Source organism: Serinus canaria, chromosome 4 (assembly GCF_022539315.1).
Source record: "Serinus canaria isolate serCan28SL12 chromosome 4, serCan2020, whole genome shotgun sequence".
In the NCBI taxonomy this organism is placed as follows: domain Eukaryota; kingdom Metazoa; phylum Chordata; class Aves; order Passeriformes; family Fringillidae; genus Serinus; species Serinus canaria.
In genome coordinates, this window is record NC_066317.1 from 45,707,552 (window position 1) to 45,733,240 (window position 25,689).

General features: G+C 35.0%; 1 protein-coding gene across 13 annotated transcripts in view; it reads left to right on the forward strand.

Annotated features, from left to right (window-relative positions):
* FRYL (FRY like transcription coactivator) overlaps positions 1-25,689 on the forward strand; it is a 160,041-nt gene that overhangs the window by 122,392 nt on the left and 11,960 nt on the right. For all 13 annotated transcript variants that reach the window (XM_030238846.2, XM_030238845.2, XM_050973275.1 and 10 more), the window contains 16 exons: positions 429-550; positions 1,021-1,211; positions 1,900-1,994; positions 2,846-3,453; positions 4,013-4,110; positions 5,058-5,228; positions 6,174-6,314; positions 8,411-8,608; positions 9,924-10,085; positions 10,367-10,441; positions 11,542-11,718; positions 14,356-14,559; positions 15,409-15,579; positions 19,519-19,772; positions 21,818-22,025; positions 23,908-24,057. In XM_030238846.2, coding sequence (XP_030094706.2) covers positions 429-550; positions 1,021-1,211; positions 1,900-1,994; positions 2,846-3,453; positions 4,013-4,110; positions 5,058-5,228; positions 6,174-6,314; positions 8,411-8,608; positions 9,924-10,085; positions 10,367-10,441; positions 11,542-11,718; positions 14,356-14,559; positions 15,409-15,579; positions 19,519-19,772; positions 21,818-22,025; positions 23,908-24,057 — 3,025 coding nt within the window. The remainder of the gene's footprint in view (positions 1-428; positions 551-1,020; positions 1,212-1,899; positions 1,995-2,845; positions 3,454-4,012; positions 4,111-5,057; positions 5,229-6,173; positions 6,315-8,410; positions 8,609-9,923; positions 10,086-10,366; positions 10,442-11,541; positions 11,719-14,355; positions 14,560-15,408; positions 15,580-19,518; positions 19,773-21,817; positions 22,026-23,907; positions 24,058-25,689) is intronic.

The following is a 25,689-nucleotide window of genomic DNA, read 5'->3' on the forward strand; positions in this document are numbered from 1 at the left end:
CTCAGCCTAAATTTGTAATTGTGTAGCATATTGATGGAAAGGAATTGGGAAGAAAGGAAGTTAGGAAGTGCATAATGGCGGTAGTTGTACTGGTTCTTTCTTAGAGAACTATTTATTATACGATAACTATACCTTCCATCTGTTATATCTGTTAGATACTATAACATCTCTTCCATCTTCTTACCCAGTTGTTTCAATTGGAACTGATACGCTGCTTTTCACTTTGTCTTAACTTCTTGTATATTGTAAAATACTGCTCAGTTGTCAAAATTCCTTCTAATTTGTGCCTGCACTTCTAGATGGTTTCTTTTATGTAGTACATAGTAGATTCTTTTGCAATTAACCTTAAGGTTTAAATTTCATTTAAATAATATTAAGGACAAAGGCTACATTTTATATTCTGCTTACTCTATTTTTATATTTTTTAGGAAAAGAGGCCCACTTTGGAATCATGAAGATGTTTCAGCCAAGAACCCTAATATAAAGAGTGCTGAACAGTTAACTGTGTTTTTAAAGCATGTGGTATCTATATTTAAACAGTCCGGCTCAGGTATGTTAGCAAACAGACAATACATGATCTAATCTGCAAGACTGTGAACTAAATAAATACTTTTTAACACATGTAAATGCATAGGTTATCTATAAAATCACTCTAGGAAATTACTGCTTCTAAATAATAGTTTTCTTGTGTATTGCTCACTTCAGTTCATGTTTCTGTTATGACAGATTTAAATATGATCTTTTAGGAACGGGATAAAACATCTTAGTAATTTATTGTGAACAGTTAATATTCTAATTATTAATGTTTTATTGTCTGCAAGTCTCTCTAGCATTAAGTATTTGGAATGCATGTTGATATTCCTGTAAAAATTTTTGAGACTAATACTTCTTGAGAAAAATATAGAGGATGTGAGAATATTTAAAATTTGGGGATGACTGTGGCAATTCACTCTCCAGTAAATTCAAGTGGATTTGTTTTTTATAAGCCAGTGTTGCTTGACTATTTATTTGCCTTCACAGGAGGATATCAATTGGAACATCGTCTCAGTGAAGTTGCTTTGCAAACTGCTCTTTCGTGCTCCTCTCGCCATTATGCTGGGAGGTCTTTTCAGATTTTCAGGGCTCTGAAGCAGCCTCTCACTCCATCTACACTTTCTGATGTTCTCTCCAGACTAGTAGAAACTGTTGGAGACGCAGGAGAAGAAGCTCAGGTAAATTTTGAAATTTTGCTCCCACTTTATTAGAAAACTAAGTCTGCCTAAATGATGTGCGTGCATTATTAACAAAATTTAAAAGCATTGTTTTATTCAGTTGTTTTTTATTTTTAACTATTTCAAATATGAAACAGTTTTAATCATGACGCTTCCTGAATTTCACCTAATTAACTGAGGAAAAGTTCTTCACATTCTCTTCTACAGCAAGAGGCTCTTTCAGAGAGTTTTATACATCTGTTTACTGTAGACACCACCTCTTTCATTGTTAGAGAATACTGAGATCAGTCATATAAGAAATTTTTTATTTTTGTTTTCTTTTGTTAAGAACTTTACCTGATAAAGTGTTAACAATCATTCAGCTTACTGTCATTGTACATCTTAAGAGTGTATCTAATATTTTAATACTGCAAAATAAGTCTGAATGACTTTGTCCTTCAATCCATCCCTCAAAACAATGCAAACTGGAATTAATTCAGTAAATGCTTATAAATAAATTGAAGTTTTTCCTTGTCTTGAAGCTATACTGCTAAACTGAGCCGTCTCATGAGGATTGTGTTCTAATTGAAGCATGAAATAATTTAGTTACTGCTACTGATTTTATATTTTTATATTACTACTCAGTAGATTTTCTGTGATCTTCCTTGTGCATATTGCATAATTTATAATGGCCTGTGGCTTTCCCCAGGGTTTTGTCATAGAGCTGCTTTTGACTTTAGAATCTGCTATTGATACATTGGCTGAAACCATGAAGCATTATGATCTGCTTTCTGCCCTTTCTCAGTAAGTTCTTTTATTAGTCTATCTTTACTATGCACTTTTGTACATTTGAATTATCAAAAATCTGTTTTATAAATGTAATTAAATAATTTCTTGTCATCTTTGCAGAATAATTGTATCCATATAGCAAAATTGCTTGCTCTGGTATGTTTTTATCATTCTGCTTCAAGCAAAACTTGTAAGAATCTAGATTTCCTGAAAAGGATATCTTATTGCCTTTCTGATTTACCCTCTTGGGTTCAATTTAATTTTGTAAAAATGGTGTTCAAGGAGTTTTTTATGGCTCAGTTCTGAAATACTGTCAGTTCTTCTTAAACTTCTTGAATTTAAAGGGTCTGCAAATGTTGGTCTGTCTTAGGCCTCAAGTTTGTTGTCCATATATAAAAAGTGTAACTGAACAGTCTGAGTCATTTGTGTGTCTCATTACAGTTTGAGTGGTTACCTTGATGACTTTTTATCAAACTGAAAAAAAAAATCCCTAAATGTACAGACATCTGTATTTGTTTAATAAGTTGGGATGCTAGATCATTATTTACACATAATCTTTTACATGCTATGGGCTAATGCTTCCAATTTCACTGTAATTTTATGGTATTCTGGGCTTGTAACAAATAGATTTGATAGAAAAGATAACAGGATGCTGCAGTGTTGTCTTTATGCTGTTAGGATATTTTAATAATAGATACAGATATCCTGTATTTACATGTATTATAATGCTCTTAGGATGATGAAACAGAATATACTGCATGTATATGTGATTAGTGTAACTTCTTCTTTCTTTCTTTCCCTTTTCTAAATTCTTTGTTATTAAAGTATTCTGCATGTAACACTATGTAATACTGATTTTATTTTAGAACCTCATACCATGACTCTGTAATGGGAAACAAGTATGCAGCTAATAGGAAAAGCACTGGACAGATAAATCTAAGCACAAGTCCCATTAATAGTGGCAGTTGTTTGGGATACTACAGCAATACAAGGAGTAATTCCTTGAGACTGAATTTAATCAGCGAGCGGAGAGGCGACCGGCGACGGAGCAACACACTGGATATAATGGATGGAAGGATAAATCATGGTGGAAGTTTGGCAAGGACTAGAAGCCTTTCCTCCCTGAGAGAGGGAGGGATGTATGATGTGCAGCCCACTACTGACCCTGTCAACTTGATGGCCACCATATTTTGGATTGCAGCTTCGTTGCTGGAGTCAGATTATGAGTATGAATACCTTCTGGCTCTCAAGCTACTCAACAAGCTTCTTATCCACATGCCTTTGGATAAATCAGAGAGTCGGGAAAAGATAGAAGAGGTGCAGAATAAACTGAAATGGAATAACTTTCCAGGCCTTCAGCAGCTTTTTCTGAAAGGCTTTACTTCAGCCTCTACTCAAGAAATGACAGTTCATCTCCTCAGTAAACTCATCACAATTTCCCGGCATGCTTTGGTGGATCCTTCTCAGTTAGCAGGTACCTTTAGTAAATATGTGATAAACATTTTTTTTTTTAATAAATTAAGAAGAGTCAAAATCAGTAGTAATTGTGCATTTGCCTTAAAGAAACACTCCTGTAAAATGCTTTCTGCAGTTATCTGTATTACACTGCTACATAGTGGGAATACATTGCAGATTATGATTATCTCACAAGCAAGATTGCATGTGAACTTTATGCATTGTTTGGAAGTGAGTTTTAAGAGCTGTGTATTTTTTTTCGTTATTTTATGCTAACTAGCTCAATTAGCCCTGTTTACACATTTTTAGAAACAATGTGACATAGTGCCTAAAACTATGGTTTCATGGTAGTTTTGATTAATTGGTGCAGTGATGATTTTATTTTCATCATGCATTTTTATACCTAACACAGACTTATCTATATACATTGTTCATACATACATACTTAGGTAAATGTATGTGTATGTATAATTTATATATCTGTGTGAAAGTATGTTTCATGCTGTCAGAATTTTAAATACTGGCTAACTTCACATTAAATTAAGGACTCACATAACTCTGTTTATGTATGTGTTTAGGATTTCCCCTAAACATCTTGTGCCTACTTCCTCATCTGATACAACATTTTGATAACCCAACTCAGTTTTGTAAAGAAACAGCTGACAGGATAGCAAAGGTATGTAACATGATGCTTGGAGAAGTATCCAGGAGGATATATACACCAGCATTGCTTCTGTATTTTTTGGGGTCCCTTATTTAATGCTTCTATGTGATTCTAATAGCAATATACACATAACTATAAGAGGCCATATTTTAAATATGTGGTCCAGTCAAATTTATATATCTGGACCTTGTATCAACCCCTGAATTTGTTTCTTTAGTTTATTGTGTAAAATTTAGATTTCAAGAGCAAATTTTCTTACCAATTGTATAAATGACTTTTTCTTACTTCTCTGTTTTTTCTGCTTGTAATTTTGAATGTCAACCTAATCACATTTTAAGCATGCTTCCTAATTTTCTTACAAGGAGAAAGCGATTCTTACTGGTAGAGAAGAAAAGGTTTCATTGTACACAGTAAAATACATCTTGAAATATTTCTGAACTGCAGTGGCTGTTAAAGCAGTACATGGTGCACACCAGCTGTTAGCCAGGATGGTGTTGCACTGGCCTGACAGTCTTTCTTTTAAGGAAGAATGTGGAAAGGGGAATAGAAAAGAGCTGTCTGGCACAGATGCAGCCATATACCTCTGGCTACTCAGGCTGTGACATGTGAACCACTAAACCACTGAGGCTGTACACTCAAAGAGTATGTGCCTGATGCAAGTGCAGAAATCACTGTTGCCCTTAAATACTTGTATTACTCGAGTGAGGGATATTGGTCCATCATACCAGGTGTATGATGAATAGATAAACTTGGAACATGGATGCCACAGTACCAAAATTCAACAGAAACTGTAGGTCAGGCTTGTGTGATTGGTTTGATTTCACTTACTAGAAAATAACTGAAGTAAAATCTTAGAAATGAAATCTTAAAGTGAAATTTGGGAGAAGCATAATGACTCAGGAATGCTTGGATTTAAAAAAAATATTTCTAATATAATTAAATATGATTTTGCTTTTCAGGTTTGTGCAGAGGAGAAGTCACCAACTCTTGCCAATCTGGCTCATATGATGAGTTTATACAGTACACACAGTTATTCCAGAGACTGTTCTAACTGGATTAATGTAGTGTGTAGATACTTGCATGACTCTTTCTCAGATGCCACATTTAACCTCATAACTTACCTTGCAGAGGTAAATTTTTACTGGAAGTATCTCATGACAATTCATTGCCAATTGCTATTTTCTCATGATTCTGCATATCAGGGGGAATACAGCATATCTTCTCTAACAGGAAAATATTACTAAAATGTTCTAGGATGTAGAAAAGGTGACATTTTGGAGTGCAGTAATTGATTAATACCTTGAAATTGGAATCCCTCTAATGACATATCTCCTTTTATGAGAATGGTGTTTGGTAGTAGATATTTATATTCTGTAGTACACGAATATACACTGTCTTGGCTATAGCAAAATAAGCTTAATTTAAAATTTTAAGAGACCTTTTTTAGTCAGGTACACATGTCTTTATCACAACTTCAAAAATTAATTGCAAAGTTCATTTGTAAGTAGTGCATAATGTAGAAAAAGATAATTTAAATTACAGTAATCAGTATATTATTCTGCTGGCCATTCATACAGGAAAGCTGTTAAGTACTTCATATGAAAAGCTTGTAGAGCTTGTCCTTGAAGTGTAAAACTTCAAACTGATGGAGGCATTTAAAAAAATTTGTTCATTCTTACAAATGACTTTATATATACATTTTTTGTTTGTAAAACTGCGTTTACCAACCTTCTTTAAGGTGTTGCTGTAATTGTTTTTCATACAGTTTTAAGATTTTAAATTGGTATAAACTTTTATTTAGTGAAAAGTGTTTTACTATTAGATGCTTTCAGTCTGTGCTAAAAATATGTCAAAATTCAGGGGAAAAATGAATTGGGACAAAAACCATTGTGATGTTGCATTACTGTTTTTTAGTGCTAAAGCAAAAATTTGAAAGATAGGTAATGGTATGTTTAAGTTTCTTGAAGGGAAAAATAAATGTGTGTAGAAGTTAGCTGTATTTTAATGTTTGCTTTCACTTTTTGCTACCATTGAAGGCCCTAATTAAATTTTGTATTTTAAAAACCTCATTTTAGCTGTTAGAGAAAGGCTTATCCAGTATGCAACAGTCCTTGCTGCAGATCATTTACAGTCTTCTGAGTCATATTGACCTATCCACAGCTCCAGTGAAGCAGTTTAATTTGGAAATCATAAAAGTTATTGGTAAATATGTTCAGGTAGGTACTCTGAAGAACTGTAAAAGCCTGTCTGTTCATTATCAAAGTGGTATCAAAATTACACTTGAATATTGGGGGGAATTTATTTCAGATATAAAAAGAGTTGCTTGTAGTCAGATTCCATAGGGTTTGGGCTTTTTTTCCTATGTACTTAATTCACTAGATGCTTTTGTATTTGTCCAGTGTGGTTTGGATCTGGTGGCACACGTTATCTGGGTGAATGTGCATCTATGTATGGATGTAGGCAACTTGTCATACGTAGTTAGAGATGATCCTTCAACTATTCAAACACAAGGAAATGTTTACTGCTAAGCTGGACAAATGTTTATTTATGTGTATATGTTTTAAAAAGAAAATTTTACGGTTAAATGAATATTTAAATCACTCTCAGTAATATTTCCGTGAGGGACTTTAAGATGCACCTTAATAAAATTGAGTACATTTTTTATTAAAGAAAGTCCCCAAAAGATGAACCCCAGTGTTTTGCCCAAGGTAATTTAAGCCTTTCTACTCAAAACACAAATTTACTGAAAGTCTATTTCACAGAAGAAAGTCTAGCATCTTACTGAAAGATTTTATAAAAATGCCTGGAGCATAAAACCATTTCAGTGCACAACATTCTCTTCCTTTTTTCTCTGAATTCCATTATTACCGAATGTATTTCAGTCAAATGGTTTAATCATAATTAACCAGGAAAGTCATGTTTCCTGGATGTTTTGTTATTGATGGATATGTACTTTAGATATTGTGCTCCTGTCAGAGTGCATTAGGCAAAATGAAATTATTAGCATTAGCTATAGTTTTTATGGCCTGGTGTCTTCTTGCTTCACCTCTAACCCCTCTCTGAGCTTTCTATGCAAGCCCACACTACTGTGGAATGTAATCTGAATTAGATGTAAGCTATCAAAAGATGGTACTAGTGAAAAAACATTCCAGAGAAGTCTTAACATATTATTGATAAAATAAAATGTGTTACTATAAATGACAAAAGAAAAGATCATAAATTGTCATGTCTTGTTTAAATTTTCTACTAAGTTTTGGGTCTTTTCAGTCCTCTGCAATGACAATGGCTGTAAATAAATCTAAGTTGCTACAGGATAATTCCAGTTTGAGACTCCTTTTTTTATGCTTATGGTGCACAGAAATGGAGGAGATTATTGAAGACTCTCATTATCTGCACAGAAGCATAAAGCATATACTACTTAGAGAATTGAAAGGGGTGTTTACTTTTTTTAATGCAATAAAGTAATATTTTGACAAACATGGCCTCCTAATTAAAAAAAAAAAAACAGACATCATGCTGATTTCAAAAATTGGAGGATTTAAGTTTCAGGCAGAATCATTGCATTTCTGGGAGTGTAAATCTTAATCTTTGCACAAAGCTGTTTTTATTTTGTCTCTTCTTCTGATCCTTTTCATAGTGTGTGTAATTGAAACCACTGAATTATTTACATTGTCCTAATCATTTTTTAAGGAAAATCCACTTAACTCTGGCTCTGCCTCTTACATTCTCACACTTCTTCTGTAGCATTTCTTAAGCACTCCATTGGTTTGAGACTAAAAACTTTGTAAATGTTTTCACTTCTTAATTAATTTTTTTTGTATTTCCTCATGTATTTCAAGGAAGAGTTTTGCTTGTTTCAAATTCCATTTACTCTCCTCATAACTGTAAAATAATTAAATATTGCCAGAGGTGGAATTGTTAATTTGAGTACTGTCAGTTACTGTAGTTAAGTGATAGTTAAATACTCACAGTTTCTGTCTCCTGGGTCACAAAGGTCAGTTGCTTCAGACAGTGGTAAAAAACATGGTGTGACTACATGGTGATGGAGGGACATGGGCTGTGGTCTGGTTGTGGCTGGCCCAGTGAGCTGGAGCTACTGAGCCTGCTTGGCTGGACCTGACCACGCTCCATGGGATGGCCACTGCTTTCCTGGCACTTCAGGGTCTGAAGTTTCCCACCTGTGCTGGCCCCTTCAGCCACGGGTAATAGCTCAGAGGTTTTGGGTTGGGGATTCTTACAAAATGCTACTGTACATAAAAATTGCTGTCTTGGTTGAAGGGATTGTTGTGTGATTTATGTATGTTCTCTTCAGAGTCCATATTGGAAGGAAGCCCTTAATATTTTGAAACTGGTGGTGTCTCGATCAGCAAGCCTTGTTGTGCCTAATGATATTCCAAAGTCTTATGGAGGTGACATAGGCTCTCCAGAAATCTCTTTCACGAAAATTTTTAATAATGTCTCCAAGGAGCTACCTGGGAAGACCTTAGATTTTCATTTTGATATATCAGAGGTAATTATTATATTTAGATGACAATGCACTTATGACTTGCTGTTACAAACTCAGATGTTATTTTTTGTTAGCCTTCTACATTTATATGTTTTTGAATAAGTACAGTTTATAAAAATGGCAGAGGTTGAAGTTTTATGTACTTGGAAATGAGAGTGATACTGGAAGATAAATTTCAAATTCTTTTGTGATGTTTGTTTCCCTTTTCCCCCTTTTGAATATCTGGAGAGTGAATTACTAAAAGTCAGTAAGGTTATTCTCAAGGGTTTCTCATCTGTGTCAGAGGGCAGACAATGCAGCTGGCTGCTGCTTGCAGCTGAAGATACCAGGCTTTCAACAAATGAAGGGCTGTGCATTCAAGGGCTGAGAGGATTAAAACCCTTTACTGCAGTTTCGGCATGAATTTGGAAGGGGGAGGAAATTTAGAGGAGGGGATAGGATACAAAATGTATGAAATTCAATGTAAGAGGGATACAATTGGAGGAAAACCTCCTGTGGTTAAAAATATCACCCCTACCACCAGTGATACTCATTCTACATCTGAAAAGGGGAGCATGGCCAAGTGACTGCATGAGCATTGCAGAAACTTAAGAAGTGATCAGGAGTAAGTGCCCCTGATTGAAGCTAACCCTAGATAATGATAGGAGATACAGATGTCTTAGGAACATTGCTTAAATTGGCAAGTACATTCACTACTGAAGTTTCAAGGCTTGTGGATAATTGAGACAAGATAAGTTCCCACAGAGTTCATTGGGTTAGCATTTGCTGTCAAAAGAGTTGAATTTGATCATTGTTTTTTCAGAAGTGTGTGTGTGTAAAGTTAAAACAATTTGTAAAATTGTTTTAACTTTACACACACACACTTGTGAAAAAACAATGATCAAATTCATTGTTTTTTGAAATGAATTTGAAAACAATTTGTGAAAATTGTTTAAAAGATGAAAAGCTTGTCTGTTTTCTGTGAAAACAATTTGTACATGTCAGGGAATGATTCTACAGACAAGCTTTTCATCTTTTAAACTTATAGCACATTTGGTTTTAAAGTGTGTTTAAAAATATAATTGGATTGTCAGCATAAAATGTGCATAATTCAAAGCCACACAAGTGGGCAGAATGGCCCTTGCTGCATAGGGTACAAGTATTCAGCTTTGTATTTCCCAATGAGCCAAGGCTCAGTGGATTAGACATGGGCTTTACAGAATGCTTACAAACAGACCAACCCTCCTAGAATTCATATAATGCTAAATTCTAAAGTCAAATATGTGGTCTTTATTAATATAGATTTGAATTTTAAGAAAGTGTTTGTTGTCTTTGCTAGACACCAATTATTGGTAATAAATATGGTGATCAACACAGTGCAGCTGGTAGAAATGGGAAGCCAAAAGTCATTGCTGTGACCCGGAGCACTTCTTCAACTTCATCAGGCTCCAATTCAAATGCACTGGTTCCTGTCAGCTGGAAGAGACCACAGCCATCTCAGGTACATTGTGCCTCAAACACTTTATTCATATATTAGAGACAGTGAATATATTTAAAAAAATATATTGAAGTGTTATTTGAAGTTTGTATGATGTCATAGCAAAACAGTAAATTAATACAACATAAAGTAAAAGCTGATAACAGTGAAAAGTAAAAAATTTTAAGATTGTTTTTAGAGGATGTCAATATGCAATATGAGTAGTTGAATATGCAAATGTTTTGTTTTTACCTGGACCTCCAGCAGCTGCTGTGCTATGTGATTTTCTTTGGTATATTTTTCAGAGAAGGACTAGGGAGAAGTTAATGAATGTGCTTTCTCTGTGTGGTCCAGATTCTGGTCTCCCCAAGAATCCTTCGGTAAGTGGTGATGGTGGTTTGTTTTGGTTTTTGAACTCAACTAGAAGAATGCTATTGTATTTTTAGTTGTTGGTGAAGTTATGACCAGTGGATTTGGACAAACTAGTTTTGGTTCAGCAGTTCACAAATCCAATGGAAAGATTAAAAAGAAGAATCAGAAGTAATGGATTACTATTGGTCCTCAAGGACTCCAGTGGGCCTGATTGTCTTGGCTAGAAAAGAGAACTGAACTAGGTCTCCCCTGTTCTGACTAAATCTCTACCATTACAGATGCTTTTGAGTGAAGGCATAGGAGTGGCTGAGAACTGCAAGGGTGTTGATGCTGTATTGAAAATATCATAGAATCCATTGAAAATAACCAGTGGGTCATATACCTTGAAGCGTGGTTATTTATAGGAACAGTAGTATTAACTGTTGAGTAAAAATAGGTTGATGGTTTTACTTCTGTAAAAAGAACCCCACTGGCATACTATGCTTGATGGTGGTGCTTTTAAAATAAAGTGGATAGTCTACCTTGGTTATCATCTAGAACATATTTTTTTTATTGTGGCATAACAGTTCTTAGCTGGGGAAAATATTGGTGGGAGAAGGATCTTGAATCTAGTGGAAGAAGCTAAAATAAATAAAAATAGATGCCTGAAAGCTGGAACTGGAGATATTAAAAAACAGTGTATGGAAGTAAGCGGAATATTGTCATTTGTGAAGGTTGTGAAGGCTACAGTATTGGATCCCTTTTAAAGGTTGCAGTCCTTCCACAGAAGTTTGTAGGTGAAAACAATATGGTCTCTGTCATGTGGCTGGTTATTATGATGGATTCTTTTGTTCTTAAATTTGACTGGCATTGTGGTTATGAAAATGAAGTTTGGGTGATATGTTTTTCTATATATCTTTATAACTCTTTGTTACATTAAGGAGAGAATGATACCACTAATTTCAAGATGTAGTTTAAAATCCAACTAGTCTTGAAGCAAAGTGTTATCAGTACAGGGGTAGACACACTGCCTGCCACTAATTCCATTCAATGGCAGGAATTAGGGTAGCTGACTTTTGGAGTCGCAGAAATTGGAAGCTTTTACTTCTATTTTTACCTATATCTGCAGGTTGTGTTTTCTTCTAATGAAGACTTGGAAGTTGGAGATCAACAAACTAGTCTAATTTCAGCAACGGAAGAAGTTATTCAAGAGGAGGAAGTGGCTGTAGAAGACAATACCAGTGAACAACAATTTGGAGTTTTTAAAGACTTTGACTTTTTAGATGTTGAATTGGAAGATGCGGAGGTGAGACCTTGGGGTTTCTTCTGTGTATTTCCACTTGAGAGCATTTTAAAAATAAGGTTGTGTTGGTGCAATTCTAAGGAATTGGCAGCCCTACTAGCTAATCCAATTCAGAAGAATTTGTGACATGATGGAGCTTAGTTAGAGAAACCTGGGCCAAAAACTTTGCAGGGTTAAGTTGTTGCAAATTGTTGGCTGGTTTCGGAGGGAAGAGTTGAGGGGTTTTTGGAGGGATTTAAGTGACTTTATCTGAAAGTGAAGTGATATGACAGTGTAAGCCAATGTCAGCATGAACACCCGGGTACCATGCAGGAGAAAACTGAATTATGGAACAGTGTGTAAAGAAAATGGCGTAATCATTGTTTCTCATACATTTCTGGATTTTGAGAACTTGATAAAAGGCTTTCGAAGTAACAAACTGTATGATATACTATCTCATTATATACAGTTAACTTGCTCTCTATAATTGCTTGCTTTGACTTTTACATTATATCTAGTATATTGCAGTTTTTGTATTTCCTCTACTTCTCCTGTCAAAAAGAGAGAGGGAAGGTAAAACAAAATTCAGTATTGAGAAATATTGAAGATTCTGTTAACAACTGTTACTTGTTTCAGATCAACAAAATGCTTCAGACCAGAATTTGCTGAAGCTTAAAAGTATGACTATAAAAGGACTGAGAAGGAAAAAGTTAAATGTTTTATAGTTTCTTGCAGTGGTTTTGTTACAGTCCATGCAAACGATTGAATTAGTAATGGAAATCCTTGCTGGTCATGAGTCCAAAAGCTATTAAGAATATCTACCTATCTAAACACTGATTGTTCTTCTCCTGATGTATCTTTACAGGGTTTCCCCCCTAATTCTTTAGTTTTATATCACTTTCCTCCTGCTTCCTGTGTATTGCTTCACTTCAGCCAGTATTTGCTCTTTCTAGGAAAAGTACAGGCTCATTATAGTCTATTGCCTAGATGTAACCACACACCATTCAGACACCATTTCCTGTATTGAATACAAGTTTAGAATTGAGTCTCAGTAGTATAAAAACATTATTTTAACACTAGACAGGACTTGGCAGATAGGATGGCAGAAGTTGAAAACTTCACCAAATGAAGTTAAAGGTTAACTTAATTTTCTGTGCTATTTTAATGGCAGATCATAATTAAGAAAAGACAGTTTCTTCTTTATTATTTGCCTGAATGCAACATGTAGTGCTGTACTAGAGAAAAAAAATATAAGACCACGGATAGTACAGATTTAGGGTGTTACATAGAAATCATGCACTTGGTATAAGAGCTCTGGCTTATTTTATCACCGAAAATATAGAATGTTCTTTATTGCTAGTGATTAAATGCCAGCAGTATGAACTGGGGCTTTTACATTAACATCTGAGTAATATCCAGATTAAACTTAAATGCTTAAACCCACAGTAGTAATACTTTGTTGTACTTGAAATTATTTTGCTTTGCGATACCTTTTTATCCTCCTTTGAGAAAAAGAAATCACCAAGAGAGAAAGGGATTACAAAATGTTTAGTTTGTGTGTTTAATGAGTCATGGTAATTTCTTAAGTCACCACAAAAGATACTGTTAAGGCAGTTCTGGAGCTGTGTTTGGGGCTAGATGTGGTGTTATAGTAACTGTAGACCAGTGGAGTAAACTTCACCAGGTTTTTCTATGTTGCTTAGCTGAATTGCTAAAGGTTGATGAAGTGCTTGAGAAAATCAAAGATCATTATTGTACTTGTGAATTAAAATAACAGTGTTTTTAAGATATGGATGCCTCTTAGTATGATGGATATTTGAAACTCAAATATCTCAGCTTGAAAATGCACAAGCATGGATCCAGGGTATTGGTATTCAGAGTGCACTTCATAAAACTGACACTTAATAGCTGGTAAAACAGTTAGTGACAGCATCATCTTTTCTACACCCTGTATATAATTATTGTTGATAGTGTTTTGTCAGTTGGATGTGGTCAGTATAGATTCATGTGTGTTAGTTAAAGAACTTCATCAATGTTTGTTGGAACAGTTGCTTTACGTGTTATGCTAGAGAAAATGTATCATGAGCATGCTGATGTTAGTGTTTTGTCATCAGTTTGTTGGTTTTTTTTAATCTCATTAGAAAGAGACATTATTTTAAATACTAGCTTTTTGACTAAAGCTTTTTTCCAGAGCTTGAATCAGTCTTTTACTGTTGGCAAATCCTATGTAATAAAACATTTTTCCCTGGCTCTAGAGTATCTTTAAGTGTTTGTCCTCGTTCTTTCTAATTATATGTGTTTTCCTTTTTGCTAACCAGGAGCTGCAGGTAAGTTGCAGCCTGGTGCCCTGGCTTGTTCATCTGTTGTTGTCTGTGATGTGTTTGTACTTTCTAGTCAGATTATAAAATCAATACTGATGTAGTTCTAGATTACGTAGAGTTACTTTCCAAGAAGATATTCAAAATATTTCTACTTCCTTTGCCATATATTTTATTTACAAGCATTTACCAAGGTACTTAAAATTTTAATAAAACTAAAGGGCTGATTGAAACTCTGTTCATGATGCATTCTGTGCTCATGTTTTCTCTGTCTCATTAGTGTATTAACTTAATTATGTTGAAACTCTTACATACCAGATGTGTGCAAACTTTTCTATTCCAGGGTGAAAGCATGGACAACTTCAACTGGGGCGTTCGCAGGCGCTCTCTTGACAGCATTGACAAAGGAGACACACCATCCCTCCAGGAGTGCCAATACTCTGGTAGCACACCCAGCTTGAACTTGACCAACCAGGAGGATACTGATGAGTCTTCAGAAGAAGAAGCAGCACTGACTGCAAGTCAGATACTGTCTCGTTCACAGATGGTAGGTTATTTTTCTGTGGAAGAAATCTGGGAACTTAAGCTTTCCCTAGCATGTTTCATGGATAAGTATGGCTCACACTTTCAGCCTAAGTGGCATAGTAAGGAACTAAGGTAATGTGGCTAAGCTTCTTTTTCACAACAGCATCATTACTTTATGACATTGATGGTACATAATTTATAATTTTAGAATTATGATTTTAGAACACTGTTAATTGTTTAGTGTCTTTACACTTATATTTTTTTAAATATAAGCACAAAATTGGATCTGTTATATATAAAGTGTGTATCTTTGTGGATTTCTAGATCAAAAAACCACTCCAAATGCTAAATTAGATCAAGAGCATTAAGTGGTCATATGGAGGTCTAAGCACAGAAATTGCTAAATTAATTATGGATTTTGAAGCCTGTGTACATATAACTTAGGAAAATCAAGAATGCTGGCCACTCAGAAGTCTCTCTGCATTACATAAATAAAATTAAGAAAAAGTTGACTTGATGAGGGGAGCAGCTTGATGTGTATGTTGCTTTTCAGACTTTAGGCAAAGCTTGTGTTAATGTTGCTCCCAACAAAATTTTCTGCTTTTCAAGGGTTTCAGTCTAGCAAAAAGAACTTCTTAAGCAAGAAGGAAGATAATTTTCCTTAAAGGAAAAGCTTCTTTTCAAACAGAAATGTTGCAGAAATGCATGTGGTACTTTGTAATAGTTCTAGTCTAAAGCTGTGAAATTCATAATATGTGAATAAATTCAAATAGCTAACAATACTGAAAATACCTATTTCTAAACTAATGTATTCTTTACCTGAAATTTGTGTTTCCTTTGAAGAATTTTGTTTTTTTCTTTTCTGTCTTAGTTAATCGGTGATTCTGCCATAGATGAAACGGTGTCAGATCATGCTGGTTTATCACTTCAGTCTCAAGATTCCACTAGCAGTGTGGGAACAGAAGAGGTGCTTCAAATCAGAACTGAGACCCCAAGTTTGGAGGCTTCTTCTCTAGATAACTCTAGCAACCAGCTGCCTGAGGTGGGGAGAAATGTGGGCTGGTGCATGGCTGATTTGGGCTCTTTCTAGTTTTAGTAGCAACTTTGGCTTTCTTTTCAACTGAATTTTCATCTGTTACACTGATTAGTTGATTCGCTTTTAATATTTCTAACCTGTTGGCGTGTTCTTACAAAATGTTCCCTTAGCATGGAGACTTCTTAGATGGACTGAGGGAACTCACCACAGGTTAAAAATATTCTTGAAGGGCTGATCATGATCATTTCATGGTGCAGAATGAAACAGGCTAATATTCAAAATGCTTTTACTTGATATGGTTGAAATCCTTCTTGAGCGACATTTTCTTTCCAATACTTTTTTATTTCCCTCCCCCTGTCCCCCACTTTTTGTTTTTTGCTTTCTTTGGGTTGTGATTGGTGCTATATGGGAATAAAACCTCAGGCCAGCTGTGTTAGCAGTTGGTTCCATAAAATAATCCTTTAGTAAGGACTACAGATGCTAGTGGTATACTTTTTTGGAAAGGCCCATGTGGACTGAGACAGATTTCAAGCTAATGGCCGCCTGCAAATCTGTGAGTACTTCAGTTTGTTATGTTCAGTTTAATGTGTTTTCAAATGTTTGAATAATTTAAAATTTAAAGACACCCCTAATTTAAAACAAACTGTCATCTGCTACAATTTTTCTCCAAGTGGCTTGGTTTAGGTGGACTTCTTATCTCTTAGTTTAAAATTATTTATGCTACTAGCAATCTGTTTTTTATTTGCATAGTGTTTGCATAGCCAATCCCATCTTTTACTATGCATGCAGTTTTATTGAGTATTCCAGAAAATTAAGCCATTCCTATGTGTATTTGACTAACCAGTGAGTGCACTGTTGACTCTTAAGAATGAGCCTTCAGCCAACCTGGTTCAAATAATCTACTGACTAGTTCAAGTGACAGGGCTAGTTCAAGTTTCTAAAGGCTCTAGTTTGCCTGTTTGCTACTAGAAAAAATTGCTCTTCCTAACAGGCAGACCACAGATGTAGTGAATATTTAATGAAGAAAATGTAACAAAAGAGACTAATAAAGGGAGAGTGGCTGATTTCCTGTAATAAAATCCTCACCTTTTACAGATGTAATATTGTGATGCTCGTAAAATGCTTTCCCCACATTTTTTCCTGTTTTCCCATTATGATTATCTATATGTTTTTTTAAAAAAGTGTTTCATTACACTGCTCTTGATAAATTGTCTCAGCTGTTGCAGAGCACCTGGGTTTACTTAGATTGTCCAACAAATTGTTGTCACTTCTTGTGCTCATCTACAACATGCATTTTTGATCCAAAAGAATTTTGTTTGAGGAAGAACACCTAATCTGGATGAACTTTTTGCACACAGAATAGATGATTTATATTAAGATTTCAGGAGCAAGAAGCAATATATAAGCTGTAATTTTAAAGAATTAAATTCACCTCAAAAAAGCTTTGTCTTCTCCCTTGCCGGTGTGTGGTACATCCTCAGCCATAACTAATTTTTACATTTTCATAGTTCTCTCTGAGACTGCCCTTAGAATTCATTGTTCTTCTGCAGCTCCCTTTATAAAATCACTATATACTGCTACAATACAGGTGAAAATATTCACTCAAAAAAGCACCACTGTAATTTTAAAATATTGAAAACATTTAAACTGGGCTGTAAAATAATTCTATGACTAGGCAGCATTCAGAACAAATTGCTGTATATAAAAAAAAAATATTGCAGGTGCATACAAGAGCATTCACTAGATATGATGTGTTCCAGGTTTATTTTGTGCTTGTTGGAATATGAGATTTGGACAAATACAAGGGTTTCTTCAAGCAGAATTCAAACACTCAAAGTTATTACACTGCAAGACTTAGCTATCTGGTTGGATTTTGTTGCCCAAAAAGTGAACTGGCCTTATGCTTCTTACCAGAATAAGCTTGAAAATATGCACACTATTGACTCATCTTGAAATATTTATGAAGCCAGTAAAACTGTTTGTATTCTGAATACTTATACTGTACAACTTGTAGCATAGGGCAGTTGTTTTTTCCTGTGCTCCTGTACTTTATATATAAAGCTCTCTCAGCACAAGCATTTCATTGTATGCCAAGTGTCAGTTATCAAAATGTTTTTAATATAAATAAGTATATATCAAAGTTATTTAAGACAATATGGGGAAAATTGAAGCCATTATTCATAAACAGGAGTGTGCTGGTTAGATGAATTGAGTTCCTTGTTTGTCTCATAGGAATGCTGTATTTAAATTAATCGTTTGCTTAAATGTATTTGGCTGATTCCCAGAAAATGCAAAAAAGATATTTCACATTCCAGTTAAGAATTTACTGTCCATCTGAGAAGAATAATTTTGTTCAAAAATATGTTTTACAGGCTAATGCATATGAAAGTTTCTGACCAAGATGATTCTCTATTTTGCTCACTTGCACTGTAGATTTGTGAGGGAGTAGTTAAGTAGAAGTAATTTTCCCAAGGTTCTGTGGCATTGGTAAAAATATAACTATATAAATCAGCTTTTTAAGATATTTAAGGAATATTCATACTGGTAGTAATGTCCAATGACACACTGAAAATGAAATCAGGAGTCATGGCACTATGAAGACTTAAACTTGGCAGTAAATTTATTATTAATTGTATTTTCAAAAAGTGCATCTCTCATGTGTATATTTACCAGTCATGATCAGTACAATTCTGTATCCTATGTTAGCACCTGTAACAGAAATGGACCATTGGTTCAACCCAAAGTATTTTGTTGAGGTTTTGTAAAAGTGCCCTGCATTCCCATGTGCCTCAGCTGTTCGATAGGACAAAAATGACTCTTCTGTAGAAAAAAAAAAAAAGTCCAGATTTTCCTTTAACAAAAGAGGCATAAGAAGTGAAGTCGCTAGCTGTGTCAAATGGCAGCAGTGTCACACTGAGGAGTACCATAGTCAAAGTGAGATTTGGTAAGGATCACTGTGAAAGAAAATTACGTGGTTCTGTTGAAAGCTGAATTGTCTTTTCTAATATGTATACAGTTATTTAATCTGTCAGGGGATCTGTTTCAACTGCTGAAATGATGTGTATATTTAGAGGCTGTCCAAAGGTTCTTTGACCAGTTTTGGATATGCCAGTAGAGGAAGACCAGCATACTAAGAATGAAAATATGTGATAATTTGTGTCTTTAGGAAATAGCAGTGTTATTTTTATTCCACAGAGGAATCCAATATAAAGGTTTCAAATTAATTCACCATCAATTAATTGAATCTTAATTCGTCTGTTCAATATAGTGATGTTAATGAATATAATAATGCTAATGGAGGAAGGGAGAAAGGGTTGTTTTAATATTACCTACATGAGTTTAATTATCCTCTCTCTGTAATTGCCTTTTAATGAAAGCCTACATTTAAAGATTCAGGGTAAAACCCTAAAGATGCCCATATTAGTAGTAATGGCAAAATAATAAAAACAGTGGAATGTTCCTTTTCCACTGTTTATCTACTACACTGTTGCTAAGTAGTTATGCTTTAGAAATTTGTTAAAATGGATAGTGGAAAGGAGAAGAAGTATTCTGATACTTGCTCTAGACTCCAAAGGCAAGCATGAGGCAGTCATTTTGATCCTTACCTAGAAAAGTAAACCATGAAAGTCTTGTTTGTTTGATCTCACTAAGTTTGAGGCATTTTGCAAATTCTCTAACAGATTTAATTAAATGTATTTGAGAAATTGTATTTGCTCTAAAAAAGTCACATTCTAGGATATTAATGTTTACCAGAAGTTATAACCATTACAAATAGGCTGTGCCTGTCTTTGCCCAAGTAAAACTGTGTGAACGAGCCAAAGACCTGAATAGTTACAGTAAATATTTGTAAATAATCTTTTATAAACATTAGTTTACCATGAGAAAAGCTGCTAAGAATACATAGGCCCTGACAGTAATACTAATGAAAGGCTGTGTGATTCACAGGAAGGCAGTTCAGCAGTGAGGGATGAACAGGTTAGCACTGCTAGTGAAGACACTGGGTCGTACCTACTACACGAGCAGCAAGACTGTCTGGTCTGTCACGAATCTCTGGAGCTGGAAGAGACCCCAGAACTGGTAGAGGCAGCAGCTCCTGAAAGCTATTCTGAATCTGTCTGTGAAGAGGATGTCACTCTTGCTTTGAAAGAGCTAGATGAGAGATGTGAAGAAGAAGAAGCTGACTTCTCGGGTTTGTCTAGGTAAGATTAATACTGGTTATAAGTAACAGAAATTACATCTTATCAGTGCATTATCAAACAGGCTTTTCTATGGTATGGAGATTTCCATTAATCCCATAATACAAAAATATAAACCAATGGTTTGCATATCTGAAATAATGGCTGATCAGTTTTGCCTGTTATAGCACCTAAACTCAATATTTTTTTCAGCAATTGTTTCCAGTAGAAGGAAAACAGTTGTGCAGGAGAATTCTCAAATAAAAGAAATTAGCACTTTTCTTTAGCATCAGTAGGACAGAAAAGCTCTTGAACTTCTCTGACTTACAATAGTACCCAATGATATGAAAAAAAACAGGAGAAGAAGTTGAGTTTTTTGTTTTTGTTTCTTTTTTTTAATCAAAGCTTCTGTAGCAGTCAGATCAGTTTGTCTTTGAATTTGCTCGAGGGTTATTTTCATTATTAAGGTTCATAAGTCTCCTGTATATTTCTAAGACAATTTAAAGTAAAATAACTTTTTTATCATTTTAATAAGGAGAGCAAAAATAACTACTGAGAGGAAAAGTTAAAGCTAGTCCTAGCTGGTGGAACCACATTTAAAGTGAAACTGTAAGTCCCCTGGAAGTAACAGTCTAAGAAGGAAGGAAAAGGAAAAAGCAACCCCAAACAAACAAAACCCACAAACCAAAACCAGACAATCCAAATTGATCATAGGGTTGTTCATATTTAAAATTTGTTCACAAGTTTAGATTGACTAATAGAAAGACTTGGTATAAATAGGAACATAGACTTGACATCTGTTCTTCCAGAGACATCTCTTAAGGAGGCTTTTTCAGAAAAGAGCACAACAGGAGATGCAAAAGAAGTTGGTTGAGAAGGTTTTACTGGGAGAAACAGAAACTTGTCTCTTGTGATTCCATACATGACCTACTGCATATGCCTTGTGAGAATTTGCAACTGAAGGTTGCATCCCTCAAGGTTTTATTTTATTTACACTAAGCAAGCAAATGAAAAAAACTCATAGCTCTAGTGTAAAGAGTGACAGAGGTAATAGTATTGGTACACTAGTTAGGAAATATCTGAAAATCATTTTTGAAGCTTTGCTTACAGATGATAATCATAAGGGATTTGTTTTAGCTTTTTGAGCTTTGTGCAACTAAAATGAAGGTATCTAAAACCAGCACCCATACTTTTTGTCAAAGTCTTGTTTAAGATGTACTTAGTGCTGTTGTGGATGAGGCAGATGTCATAGAGAAAAACTGTATGTGATTTAAAAGATTATTTTAATAAACTACCTGTATATTTGGCATCCTCCTACACATATATGTGCTGCCTACATACAGTTATACAAGAAGAAATGTCAAAATGTGTCATCCCTTGAAATACGAATATTTTAGGTTAATCATTATTTTAATGATTGGAAGTAATAGCATTGATTAATTTATAGTTGATATTTTTATTGGATGTTTGGTGCCTAATGGAAAGTATGACAGCAAACTGTTCTGCGAACAAAGGCCTGTTAAACTGATTGCCCATAAAAGTGAGTGTTTCGATCTATCTCCATTTGCTTATGTTACTTTAGACAGTTATAAAGCACTGTTACATTGCTAAATGAGCTCTGGTGCTTCCCTTAAGGAAGGTTAAAACTTGTCACAGATATTGGTGGACCATCTGTTCAGATCAATAAAGATTTGAGAAATGGGGATGTTACTTCAGTTATTGGGGGCAAGAAAAAGATGCCTGTTTCTAAGTGGTGTCCATATATATAGTGCTGTATATACCTGTATATAACCTCCAGATAGCTCTTTGTCTGTAGTTTTGTGTAGAACTGACGTGCAGTAGCAAATTTTGGGGAATATAAGCAATTTTTAATATATTGCAGTAGCAAAAGTTTTTGATTGTTTACTCTTTTCTTGGCTCATTTTCTTACCTTAGTTGATCTGGTATTTATTTTACAAAATGTTATTCTGAATCCAAAATTCTTATTTTTTTCCTTCTTGCTAAAATGAAGGTGTTTTTTTCCTAAAAAGTTTGCTGAGGAGGTAATTTCTGTTATTTGTTGTTTGTAGCCAAGATGAAGAAGAACAAGATGGTTTCCCAGAAGTGCAGACTTCCCCTCCTCCCTCTCCCTTTCTTTCTGCCATATTGGCAGCTTTCCAGCCCGTGGCATACGATGATGAGGAGCAAGCCTGGCGCTGCCACGTCAATCAAATGCTGTCAGACACAGATGGATCTTGTGCTGTCTATACCTTTCATGTCTTCTCAAGATTGTTTCAGGTCAGTGAATTCTCCATGTATGATTGCTCATCTGAAATCCTTTCCCCCTACTTCTAAAATTATTCTTCTCCTTGAAACTGCAAAAGCCACAAGATTATGATAGCAAGAAGCTTTAGAGAGCAAATGAAAAGCAGACCAGAAAACCTGATCCAGACCAGAAGAACACTGCTGAAGTAAAGTTACACTGTCATACCCTATTTTTTCCATAGGATATCTGCTGTATTCATTGCCTAGGAGTGAACCTGCTCGGAAAATAAACAAAAATTGAGGAAACCTCAAAAAAATCAGTTCAGTGTTTCTTGCAAGCTCTTAATCCAGGTTGTGTCCCTTTTATTTTCTGAACATCACCTGGGTTCTGTGATGATTACAGAATTAATGGCTTTCTCCTGGTTTTTTTGTGGGAGTCATTATTATGGGATCACAGCAGGCAAACGTTAATGAATTTATCTTGCATCTGTCTTGAGAGAAAAAGGTTTCTTTCTGCAGAGAAGTAATTGAAACACCAGGGGATCCACTGGAGCTGGATGCTTCAAATGCTTCTCTTTAACTATATTTACCTCCTAGATCTGCTATCCAACACAAAATGCCTATAGCTTAATTTTTCTGGCTTCTTCCTCCCTATATGAAGGGGATGAGATTTTACACTTTAAAAGTAATGCTTCTTTGCAAATTCCTATGGGGTAGAATAAGTATAATTAATTTTATGTACAGGCAATGTGCCAAATAAGCTAAGAGAATATTCAGGACAAGGCTTTATGGCTCCAGCCGTTTCTTGTATCTCTGTTATTAATTTTGCTTACTGTTTGGCATATCATAATAAATTTCTCAGTGAAAGACCCACAATAGCACATATTTTGTCCCATGTATGGGCAGTAACTTAGATGTGAAGAATTCATACTCCGCCTTTCCCATGCAATAATTTGTTTTCACATCAACACCCATTTTCCATTTTATGTTAAATTAATATAATGGCCACAGTGCCATGAAATTTCTGTTACAGGTTGTAGATTTTTGTCTTTTGCTTTGTCTAGACATCAGGGATTTGGTTTGTCTGTATTATACCAAAGCTTAGCTGCACACATTCATTGGTTTCCACACATTCATTCATTCCCTGAAAGTGGTAAAACGAGAGCTCATATTCTCTTATGCTCATTAATGAGGGAGCTAAGGAAGGATGAAACTTGACTTAATGGCTGGAAAGTTGGATACTCTGCACAATAGCTAACCAGTGTTCAAGCATGGGCAAAAAATGTTCCTGCAGAGTTGTTACTGGGTACAGAGGAAGGTTAAACATGATCAGATGATACTTGAGAGGCCTTGTTTGACTTTGCAGCTGTCTGTATAATCTTTCTATAGTTTTATTCTACATGTAACTTCCAGGATTAATGAAATTGCAGAGTGCAGTGTTACATTAGGCTAAGTTGACAGTCTGCATAATCAAACATGATAAACTCAGGACTGATTTTTGAGGAAGGTAGAAGCCCTGCACGTGGCAGTTTTGGACACAGATTGTGCTATGCAGGTTGCATACTGACTCATAAAACTCTAATTTTCTGCAAAACAAACACTTGAAAATAAATTGAACTGTCTGTACTGTGTAAAGGCAAATAGTCATCTACCTATACTGAGGCTAGAGGCCTAGATATGAAAGGAGTACTTGTCTCTATAGATACTGGTTGGTTTTATTGATTTATTGCATTTTCCAGAGTTGATTTTACATAACTATTCAGAGAAAATTGCAAATTAGTTTTTCATTTAATGAAAAAATATAATGTAATGGAAACTTGTCAGGATAGAAATTTGCTTTGAAGTTCTTACCTAAAAAGCCAGAACAGTAGTAAAACACAATGTAAGAGAAATGTTTTTCTGATTTGACTTCTAGACCATTCAAAGAAAGTTTGTATCTATAACAAATGATTCAGTCAGCTTTCTGGGTGAAAGTCTACAGCGCATTGGAACAAAGTTTAAAAGTTCTCTGGAAGTGATGATGTTATGTTCAGAATGTCCAACAGTCTTTGTGGATGCAGAAACGGTAAGAATCTCAAACCTGCATGTTGGAATATCTGTCTGCTTAAACATTTCATGTAACATACAAGGTGATGTTTTAATACGTGGAAAAAAGAAACTCTTTGAAATCAGAAGGGAAATAAAATCTTAAGTGGCCACTACGTATCATAAACACTGGAAACCACCAGTGAGAAATGCATCTTCTTAAAAAATAGGCTCCAGCTCTAACAGTGAACAGTAAGGAAACTTACTGGTAGTAGATATCACTTTAATTCTCTTATTAATCTTTACCCTCCCTGCTTGTTCATATTCTATGTTCTCTGCACAAGTAAGAAAAAGGAAGACTACTTATCTAGCAGCAGCTTTGCCTTTTACTGTTATATTGTTTTATGTTTATATTCAGTGATGCATGAGAAGAACATTCTCGCTACAAATATACAATGAGAAGACTTAGAATTATTTGTTGTCATGCAAGTTGAAATCCTGATTATAATAGATACTAACCCTAGAAGTCAGCTCAGTGTTTAGCAGCAGGCAGAAAAACCCCTGTGCTAGAATTATCAAGAAAGGAGACAGCAAAACATGAAATATCACTGAGTTATAGCTTATCATGGTTAAGTGATAAAAAGAAAATATTTTCTATCTTAATTGATGTTAAGGGTGATCAAATTAAGCTAGCAGTGACTTACAAAACATACAGAACCAAGGTCCTTCATGTGGTACATAATCAAACTGTGAAATGCTGTCACTTTTTATGGTATCTGTTCATGTTTTCAAAAAGCCACTAAAGAAATTAATGGAAGAAGTAGCCCTGGACAGATCCTTTAAATATGCAGAACAACACATTGACAGAGGCTTAGAAAGCACTCTGGGGCAGGTGGATCACCACGTTTGCCCTTGTTTAAACAACTGCCATTAGACATTGTCAGCTGCAGGGCTGAGGTAGATGGATCTTTGGCCTTAATGCCCAGTGTGAGACACTTCTCCTGACTGCTTTTTTTCCCTTGGTACTAAGGGGCAACTCTTTCTTAAGCTCTCACTTAAGAATATGAGAATGAAAAAGCATGATACAGATAGTGCATTTCAAGGGAACCACCTGTAATGTTTTTTGGTTTTACTTACGCCACTTTAAAAGCAGTAAAAATTTACAAAAAAAAAAATCTTTAAGATAAGAAGCCTTAAGTTACACTAGTGTCTAACTAAAACACCGTGTGTATTTTAAAATAAAAATCCAAATCTATAAAAACACAAATATAAAAAGGCTATAAATAAATAAAAATACTTACATTTGTACATGGATATACACACATTAGTGTTGTTGGATTGACAGATACTGTACAAATAAATCTTTCCTCTCCAAATAATGAAAATTAAATGAACCTGCTTGTCAGATTAATTCTCGCTGATAAAGTACTGAGCTGTTATTGTGTGCAAGGACTGACCAGTGTGAGGGAGGAAACGTCATGTTAGAGATGTTTATTACAGGAAGTGTCAGAAGAAGGACTAATAAAAAAACCTAAGTGAAAATAAAACTACTGGGAGAAATGGTGTGGAAAAAAGCTGAGGTAGGAGTCCCCAAGGGAGAAAGAGATTCTGAAACCACATTAAAAGAGGCAGTCATTAATAGCAGAAAAGTCTTCAAATATCCAGTGCATTT